At 36.5% G+C, this 10,660-nt stretch overlaps 1 protein-coding gene across 2 annotated transcripts; it reads left to right on the forward strand.

The window, feature by feature from the left end:
* The first annotated feature begins 721 nt into the window (after window positions 1-721).
* Window positions 722-10,067, forward strand: C2H14orf28 (chromosome 2 C14orf28 homolog). 2 transcript variants are annotated; one of them, XM_004270005.3, is made up of 5 exons: window positions 722-860; window positions 3,366-3,890; window positions 5,654-5,743; window positions 6,944-7,078; window positions 7,916-10,067. In XM_004270005.3, exons 2-5 carry the CDS (start codon window positions 3,367-3,369, stop codon window positions 8,097-8,099), a joined length of 933 nt encoding a protein of 310 aa, XP_004270053.1. In that variant the 5' UTR covers window positions 722-860; window position 3,366; the 3' UTR covers window positions 8,100-10,067. The 2 variants fall into 2 exon arrangements, with proteins under 2 accessions (XP_004270053.1, XP_049562853.1); XM_049706896.1 differs by lacking the exon at window positions 6,944-7,078.
* Window positions 10,068-10,660: the final 593 nt, after the last annotated feature.

Below are 10,660 nucleotides of genomic sequence, written 5' to 3' on the forward strand. Positions count from 1 at the left end.
TATCATCTCCAAAACTCAATTTTTTTTCACCTCTATAATGGGGCCAAAGCCATCTAATTTCTTTAATTGTTATTAACTTCCATTATAAATTACAGCAGACTGGCCAATTATTAACTTGAACACTAAAAATAGCATTTAACACACTAACTCAACTTTTTATTAAATATATACTTAAATGCTTGAATAATTATAACTTACGGAGAAAACAAAGCTTTCCTCTTCTGAGTTAAGAATTTGAAAAGACGAGACGTAGAAGCAAACCAAAATCAAGTCAAGTCCTGAGACGATACAAGCCTCAAGAAGCCAAGCAGGTTTGCCAACAAAGTTCCGCCTCCGTGCAAACTCTACCCACTTCCGGCTGCCCCACCCACTTTCTAACACTGGAACACCGCCCCTCTTTGCGAGGTCCCGCCCCATGCACCTGATCCTGGTGTCCATTGGGCAAATACAAAAGCTGTATATTCACCCAGCACACGCACTTTTGGCAGGGGCGTCTTCGCGCCTGCGCAGCAGCACCGTCAGGCTGCTGGGGACTGGGCACTAGGGACTGGGGACTGGGGACTGGGGGCTGGGGGGAGGGGGGCGGAGGTCAGGCCGAATCTTCCTCCGTAATAAGAAGCTACGCGTCCCGCGGTCCTGGCTCCGTGGGTCCGGTCGGATCGGGCCTGGGCGCTGGAGCTGCTGTGGCTGCCGCCGCGGCGAGTGCGATGGAGGCTGTGCCGGGGCCCAGCGCTCACGCCGGGGGAGGCCGAGACTGCCGGAGGTTCTAGTAGATGAGGCGGCGGCGGCACGGACTCTCCATGAGCAAGCGGCGGCGGCGACGGGTGCGGGAGCACCGGCGGTTTTCGGTCCCCGGGGAGGTACGAAAAGTCGGCTTCCTGGTGGACGGAGACTGGCCGGTGTGAGAACGCTTTCCGTGGCCCGGCCCTCCCGCCCATTGCCCGCAGTCCCAGGCGCTCATCGGGCCACTGCCTGGAGGCGGGCAGGGGACGCCCAGCCCTTTCACCGGCTCCAGATCCGGGAACCCGCCCGCCGTGCGCGGCCAGCCCTAAGTGCCAGGCCTTCCCGGGTGCTGCGGACCCTGGGTGGGGTGGGCGTGGCCGGAGTGCGGGGGGCGGAGGTGAGCGCCCACCGCGCGCCCAGCCAGTCTTTGCGCCCAGCCCGGAGCTGCTTCGAGCGGGAGCTCAGCGCCGTTTTCCAGATTATTTTGGGGCGCTGACTCGGGAGGGTACCCTTGGGACCCCCGAGCTGTTAGGGCGTCCGGCACTCAATGCCTTGGGCAAATGGTGTGGTCCTCACGACCTGCGTGGAGTACAGATTGTCACCCTTGGAAACGACTGCAGAAGAAATGTATCATTTTGCCAAGGAAATAGAAGTCCAGGGAGTTTTCCAGATTTATTCAAACTGGGGGGCCTGTTGAGGCAGGGGAAAAAAGCCAGCAGAATACCTTCTCCAGGGTTTCTAAACGATGTTTTTGACGGTGTGACCAGAACTTAAGACAATTTTAAGTAAAGCTCTTTGCAGCCATTTTTCCATCTCTTTTAAACGCTTTTTTTTTTTTTTTTGGTAATTTACTTTGTAACAAATCACCACGGTACAACAGAAGCTACACTGTCTTCTAATTCTTTGCATCCTCTCTTACCTCCTTTTTTTCCCCCAGAAAAAGGCTAAAGAAATTAGTTTCGTTTTATGTATGTGTATATTTTTTTAATATATATATATAATTGTAGTTTAATTCTCTTAGAGTGTAACTTGCTTTACAGAGCTATAGTTACTCATTTGGTCATGTATAAAAGATAATTTGGCAAAAAATACTACAGAAATTTACAGTTCCTTTCCAGTGCAACATTTAGGAATTTGAACTCGGGCTCTTAATTATGACCTTGCTACAGAGTTCTTTAAAATGTAACAGAAATCAGTCAAACCATGAAAAAAGTTATTTTCATTTTTAAAGTATTTAAATGCCTTGTGATTTTTAAAAAATATGCACTGAAGCATTTCTTCTTCATTTAGAAGAAACTGAGTTTGTGTTTCCTAGGCTCTAAATTTTCCACTCCCTCTTATTCCTAAGTGGTTAACTAGAGCCCACATGTTAGCAACTATATATAAACATCTACACTTCAGGCTAAATATAGTGTTGAATATTTTAGAGTCCACAGTATCTTGCCTAAGTCAAAAATACTCTGTGTGTGTGGTAAAATTGAATTTTTAGTCTGCTAGTGTTACAAAATCGGTCTTAACTTAATTTTTCACACAAAACACATAGGTCTGCAACACTGAGTGTTGGATTCCTATTGTGCTTGGGAGGATGTGGCACTTGAAAAGACAATCAAAGTAAGACACTGACCTCAGTCACTAATTTCTCTGTTCCTATTCCTCAGATGCTTCCAGTTTTCATGAAAACGGAAGGATGAAACATATTGGAAAACCCTGTGATGTTTTTAGTTTAGATATGTGTTTGTCCCAAATAAAGTAAAGCAATTTTTCAATTCAGTTTCATTAGGACCTCATTCTTTAATTTTTTTCAATTTTGCTTTAGATAACATACATATGACACCAACATGTTTATTAGAATACTGTCAATGACGTTAAAACCAAGTGCTTAGCTATCCTCAAGGTTGGGGGAACGATAGGTACCAGTTTAAATAGGGAGGACACCTCAGTTCATTCCCAAAACATGCAGAGAGGAATCAAGATAATTATCAAGTTCTGAATCAGCTCTTCCCAGCATGGCCTCTGTAGTTAAAATTATAGGATATCTAGCATGGTCCTAAATTTCAGGTAAAAATCCCAAAGTGCATAGAAATGATTTTTGTTTTAGCTGTGCTACTATTCAATTAAGTTCTCACAATTACTCTTCATATGTTGTCTTTCAAAGCCAGTTGGTCATTATTCTGTAGCACAACAAAGAATTCCATTATCAATTTCATAAGTGGAACCACACATATTATCAAGAAAATGAAGTACCGCTTATATTTTGAGGGGAGGAAGAGGTTTACATTAGGAATACACCCAACCAAATTTAGACTGTATCTTTAAATAGTTTTATTTTTTTTTAGGATTTTTTTATTACAGGGTTTTCCTCTATGACTGATAAAATCTGCAATATAATTAATATAAAGTCCTATCAAATGACCATTCCGTACTTCAAGAAAAGGTTGCAGCTTCTTAAATGGTCTTTCCAGAGACCATGCAGGTTGCCAAAAAATGGCTCATAGCTTGTTTTAAATTTTTTTTTACATTGGGGGTCAAGCTCACCAAATTTAATTTGAATCTTTAGATACCTTTATTTTCATTTAAACATATCATGCATTTAAAATATAAAGTCAAATTTACGAGTACTGTCTTAAACTTTTAAAATGCAGGATGAAGACACTGTTTGAAGAGATCAAAGCATCAATTAAAAATAACTATAACCAAGATCGCTCATTTTGGAGACCTGTTCTTCCTTGGGGAGGTGTTTTTACTATCAAAGCTGGCCGCAAAGCAGTATCCTGTACACCACTCTATGTTGAAATAAGACTGAAAAATACCTGCACCATAGATGGATTCTTGATGTTATTGTATGTTATTCTCAATGAAAATGAAAATTTCCCCAGGGAACTCTCTCTTCATTTAGGTAGAGAGTTTATAGACTGTTTTCTTTATTTAATGGACACCTACAGCTTTACAACTGTGAAGCTACTTTGGATTTGGGACAAAATGGAAAAACAGCAATACAAATCTGAAGTTCATAAAGCTTCATTAATAATTGATTTGTTTGGGAATGAGCATGATAATTTTACAAAAAATCTTGAAAATCTCATGTCGACCATACAAGAGAGTTACTGTTCCAACTGGCGATGCCCAACTCGAGTGCAGGAAGATCAGCAGCGCACAATTAATATAAAGTAAGTTGCTCTAAAGTCTGTTTTGTCACCTTTAGCAAAAATAGTATACTTTTTTATAATGAATGATATATATATAGAGATAGGGAGGGAGGTAGATAGATATAGTCAAAGTACTTCTTAAAGTACAGACCCGTGTAACAACTTACACATAAAGCAACCACGCAAATGCAAGACTCTATTAGGTCCCATGACAAAAATGTAACTCTTCTATTACATCCAAACATCTCAGAATTTACTTTACAAAACCAGTTGATAACTATTTTACTTGCAAAGTAATGAACTATTCAGTATGCAAAATGTTTTCCTCTTGCTCAGAATTTACTAATATGACTGTGAAGATAACTAATTCCTTGTGTCACAAATTTAACCTCTTGAACAACACTTAATACTATATTGGGATGTTTCACTCTGAATGGATCTCTGTCAGGTAGGCTAGTTCTACATGAACAGGAAGATTGAAAGTACTCCATGTCATGGCCAGGGCATGATTAGAGACAGGAACCCCAAACTTGAAATGTTAATACCTGAAGAGGACCTGGATGTGAGGAATTTTTCATTGGCTAGGAAAGGTTCTGATAGCTTGCTGAGTATTTTGGGCTTTTGGAGAGAAGATAGACCTCCAAGCTGGTAAATGACAGGGAGGAAGGCCAAACTGGCAAGCCCTAGTGGAGTATTGGGAAACATTAATGACCCCAGGGGACATGAACAAGAAAAGGGATAATTGCCAGTGGAAAAAAAAAAAAAAACAGGACAGAAAAACAGACCCAAACACATTGCTGTCAGAAAGCCTACTTGGCCCTGTGGTCCAGGAAAACAGACCCAAACACATTGTTGTCAGAAAGCCTACTTGGCCCTGTGGTCCAGAAAAACAGCCTAATAGATTTGCTCCCTTTTGGGAATGTATGTTACATACCTGAACTTACTAAATTCACATTTTCTGTATAGCATATTTAGTTTAATACTGTATTATAACATCATGCTACTTAGGGAAAGCGGAAGATACGTTATTTTTTTTAGGGTCTACCAATTAATGTCTCTCTTGTTCTGAAATACACTTTGTCCATTTTCCTGTATTGCTGATATGATGATGTTGGTTTTGAAATCTCCATCAGGAGAAAAAATTGTTACTCTAAATCATAATGGACTAAAAAAAGTGTTTCAGAAATTTGCCTTGTTTTTAAAAAACTAGTATCTTTTTATATGTATATCTTTTGAAACTATAATGAAATATTTACAATCCTATATTAATACTAGTATTTTATGATTCTCAATAAAATATTTTTCATTATACTCTATATAACTTTTTAAGTCTTTTGCCTGTTTTTTAATCCTATGTTTACAACAACCTCTGAAGTATGTAGGAAAAAATTTTTTTTTAACAAATCAGGAAACTGAGGCCAACAATGGCTGTAACTTGCATTGAGTCAGGTAACTAAGCAGCTACTCTCCTAATTCTGGGTCCTGCTTTCTTCGTCAAGACCAGAATCCACTCTATTGAATCCTCTCAGAAATTTTTAAAGTAACGACTGCATGTTTCAGGATCAGTTTATAGAAAGATTTAATGTTTCTTGAAAGCTTCATGCATTGATGTTTATTAAGTTCAACTGGTTTCTATACTGTGTATAAGAAATACAAAGATGAATAACAGGTTATACTTTGATATGTGGTTTGCTAATAATGACCTGTAAAATTTGTTATCCTAATAATGTATTTACATGTAAAATATTGAAACAGTTCTTACATGCATTTTGCAATTGTTGTAGTCCTCCCCAAGAAATTCCACATGGAAACTTGATACGACTGGCTGTGGATGAGTTATTCTGTTCCAGGATTGAACTGTGTGAAGAGTGTGGGTGAGTGTATGATAGACATTTAAGGTGAAAGTATTTGTACGTTTTTTATAAAGAAACCTGTACTGGTATGTTCTTTGATGTTAATATTTTATGAAATAGCAACTCATAAGTATTTAGAAAGCCTAATAGTTTTGGAATCTTAACACCTTCTAGTTTACTATGCCATTTTATGCTGTGTTGTCATTATCAATATCACTATATAGAATATAATACTACAGTTACTTGATGAATACAAAGCAAATACCTTTTCTTTTTTTCCCTACTGCTGAGTAGGTACAATAAAACCTTGGTTAACCGGAACCCAGCTAATCGGGACCCTCAATTAACTGGATTTTTTTCTGCACTCCTCATTTAGGAGAAAGAGGTAAATGACAACCAAAAAGTTCAACGTGGTTAAAAAAAAAAGAAAAGAGAAAGGAAATACAAAGGGGCAGAACATATTCATCCCAGTCTCAACAATTTTTATATCTACAGTATTGTGCAATGAGAATTAATATTTAGAAGGGTGATCCTATGGCCTAATTAATCACAAAAGAAGGAAAGAATAAAATACCTTCAGTTAATTGTACTTAAGTCCAAAAAGTGAATGAGTGTATTTTTGCAACAAATACTGAAACAAAATGGTTTTCTGGTAACTTAGTTTAGTCAGTGTTTTTTTAACCAAAATACTGTGCCCTGAGCATTCCGGTTAATCGAGATTTTACTGTATAATTGTGTTTGTTTTATTCTGATCCATATGCTTAATACCTGATACTACTAAGAAAACAGAATTTGCTTCATCCTAATGGCAAAAGGAAGCAAGTAGGGAATTTCATCCAGTCTAAAGAAGACTGTAAGAGTCATCTTATTCCCTCTCTGCCATTATTCCAGTTTGAAACCAGCCTAGAGAAAGAAAAATGTATTTACAAATAAAAACTTTTCTATCAGTCTAAAAGATACATGTTTTTATAAGCTTAGATAAACATAGCTAGCATTTCCTGGAGTTTTAAAAGTATCATTTCCTATATAGAGAATCTCAAAGTTTATTAACTCTGGGAATTAGGCATATAAGGTATTAATATAGCCATACTGTTGATATATACCCATACCTAAAATAGATAATTATGCTTATTATGAAATTATGTAATAAAGGCAACCCAGAGTGATAAAAGGCAGCTTTGTCCCAAGTGTAGTAAAGTTCATGCCTATTTTCAATTTTAGGTGTGGTGGCTTAAGGGAATTTTCCCAGCGAGTATTCTGCCACGGGGCACCCCCTTTTGTTGTCTTAAATATGCAGCATTGGAAATCTGAAGATCTGGCATATGTACCCTATTACTTGGATTTATCTGATCACAAGTATGTGTTTTTTTGTTTGTTTTATAAAACTAGTAAAAAATAAATTTATTTCTATATTTTTCTGCTATTCTATCATGATTTTGAGTAGCCCTTAAGGGAAATACGTATTGTTGGAAAAGTCATAGCTATCTCTAAATTTATGTAGCCTGGATAAGGTCAGAATCTACTGCAGGGAGTCATTGCTGTCAGTGTGCATAGTGGTTAGGTGCTTAGACTATGGAATACACTATGGAATAGCCCTACCTTACAAGCTATGTGACCTTGAGCCAGTAACAACCAGTTTACACGTCAGTTTTCTTATCTATTGAACAGAGATAACAGTATCTATCTGGTGCCATTATTGTAAGGCTTTAATAAGATAGCACATGTGAAGTGTTTAGTACCTGAGAGATAGTAAATAGTCAGTAAATTCTGGTTGGCTATTACTTGTATTTCAAGTCAAAGTAGTGTATAGTATGAGGTCATCATTTAAACATAAAATGTTACTGTCATCATTAGATTAAGATATCTGCATACAAATTAGGACATACAGTGTTCTTTTAACTTTTTGCCTTAAAAATTTTCTTGTGTGTATTTTATATAACAGAACCATGCAGATTATGGGTTAATCTGTTAAAATATGCTTTTAAAAATTCTTAAATGATATCAATTTTTTAAATTCTTAAACATCTTTCTCCAAATTACCAATTATAATACATAATTTTTACAGATGGATATCTTTTACAGAGACTAGAATGCAAATAATCTCAGTTTTTTATTAGTTAAAAATTTAGGGAATGTTTTTCTCAAGAACAAAGTATTGTGATTTTCTGCTACACTTTGTCATTTAATTTGCAGGTATTTGTTGGAAGGTGCCACACTGTTTAACAAAGAGGAACATCATTATTCTGCAGCTTTTCAAATTGATGGACATTGGATGCACTATGATGGCCTCAGAAATGTGAACTTAATTTTGTTAAATAAACCCCCAGAGTTTCTCCTCTTGTCATCATTAGTTTATATTCGAGCAACAGAGAAATAAATATAGACTGATGCTAAATTAAATTGTTTTCCCTCCTGCCCATGCTCCCCCAGATGAAGGGCTTTTATTTTGTATATACTTGGTATCCAAGGAAATAGTTCAGCTATATTAGTTTCAGAGGTGTATTATCTAGTGTTTAGCCCCAGGTATATAGAGAATCTATGCAAAAATGTTTGTATTTCTTTTTTCTATATCCCAGGTTATTTTTATACAAGCATATTTTATGTTGAAATAAAATATATCTTGTAGCCTTTGTATATGTACCTCAAAGGTTTTTTACAGTTCTGTCTTTGAATCCAAGAAAATACTTCATCATTTGAATTATCAGTTTTTCTTTTTGGATATCCAAATAAAACCTGGGTATAAGTCAATTTTCAGTTTATATAAATTTAACAGTTCAAAATGTATCTGACTGTGTTTATTTGCCCTACCTCACTATAATCCAAAGTGCACTACTGGATCTAGTATGGATTTGAATGTACAACTTATAGATGGCTTAGTCTATTTTACCTGTTGATTTGCCTAATGTTCCTGCAACAGTTTTTTAAAATACTTTGGTGAGAATGTTTTTCTGGACTTCAGTTATTTTTTTGTAATGGTAAATTACTTTAACCACTTGTTAAAGTATTAAAAACCTACCAGTGGATTTTAACTTAACTAAGCTCCCAAACTTAAAGTTATTGTTACAGATAAATTATATAACTACTCTAAATGTTTAAATTAAATGTAATAGGAGTTCTCTAGTAAAAGTTTATTTTGCAGATAAGACAATTATAAAAAAAATGTTAGGCAAACTGTATGTTTACTAATGTTGGATGAATAATGGAAATGTACTTTAAATATGGATTTAAGAGAAAATGGGTGCCTGGGAATACAGTTGACCCTTGAACAACTCGGGGGCTGGGGCCCTGACCCCCCACGCGGTCAAAAATCCCCATGTAACTTTACAGTCATCCCTCCTTATCTGTGGTTCCACATCCTCGGATTCAAACAACCTCGGATCATGTAGTACTGTAGTACGTATTTATTGAAAGAAATACACGTATAAGTGGACCCACACAGTTCAAACCCATGTTGTTCAAAGGTCAACTGTATTTCTCTTCCTAGTAAGTCATATTGGCACAGAGGAAAAAATACGTAAATTTTGGGGATAACATCTGTGTGCTCCCTTATAAGTAAATTGATAGCATGAGGCTTTCTTTGATTTGTAATATAAATCACCAGAAGTTGATAGTTATCAGAATATTATGTTTCTTTTCAAAGACCCTAAGATCTCTTTTCCTTTTGCAATTTAAAGGAAAAAAATAAGTAATGTTCTCAAGGGACAATACTTTTTGAAATCTGTCATCATTTATTTTAGTGTTTTCAATAATTAGTCCATCCTAGGTTTTGGGTTGAGATTGAGCGCAATATATTTGGAGATTTCTATACAGCAACACAGTTCACTGCCATATACCAAATTGCTAAGGTTTAATTCAATAAATTAAGTCTTGCATTGCATTGGTGCCATGTTGAGATAACTTACTGAAGAATGAATAAATGTGAGTGCAACGTTGATGAGGATGCCTTTTTATTTTGTGTAAGAAAGGAATATTCATAGTATTTGCTCAAAAAGTGATCTATTTTATTAAAAAAATTCACCCCAGAGTTTATTTAAATTGTTCCCACATGTATTTAAATAGGATTTGATTTATAGTAAACTTTTCTGGGGACACCTTACTGCATGAATCAACTGCATGAATCAAAGTACACAAAAACACAAATATTAGCATATACATAAATGGTATCATTAACAAAATTATTCCTGATGCAGATTTATTCTTTTATAAATTGCACTTTATTTGGAATAATACTAGTTTGTCACGAAACAATGACTTACCTACCTCACAGGGTTGTTGTGAGGATTAAAATGTTTGTTAATATCTTGACTACCTTGAACATGCTAATAAAAAATATTTTTTCTACCTCTTTCATGTACAGGCAAGTCTCCTTGATTCTCTATTACTAATGACCTTTTCAGAGGTCATTAGCTACATATCAGTAATGGCCATATCAGTGGCCACCTGTTCAGACATTTCTTTCTACATATCATATCAGTAACGGAATTAATGTGTAATGAAATTTAAGTATGGCTTCTGGACCCCAGATGGTTAGGATTTAAGGATAATAGGTATTTTGCTGTTATGGTGGTAATTGAAGAAATTATTCCCTGCTGACCAAATAGTGAGTAGAAAAGGGATGAAAAAATATGAAGTAAACAAGATTATCACAAAATGTGAAGGTGAGGGTACGGAAGGTGAGGGTATTTTTATAACCTTAAACAGAGAAATCGGAATCCTGGGGGTGGGGATGGGCAAAAGATATGAGGGAATAATCAGAATATGTTTTTAATCAAAGTGCCACAAATCACAACTATACCTATGGGGAGAGCAGAAATGATTTTAAAACCCTCACCTCAATCAAAGGGAGAAAAAGAACAAACAAAGCAAATTTAAGGGGAAATGTCCAACATTTAAGAAGTCTCCAACCTCTCTTCAGCCAAAGAAGCTTTACCCACCCGC

The sequence above is a fragment of the Orcinus orca genome, chromosome 2 (assembly GCF_937001465.1).
Source record: "Orcinus orca chromosome 2, mOrcOrc1.1, whole genome shotgun sequence".
Lineage (NCBI taxonomy): Eukaryota > Metazoa > Chordata > Mammalia > Artiodactyla > Delphinidae > Orcinus > Orcinus orca.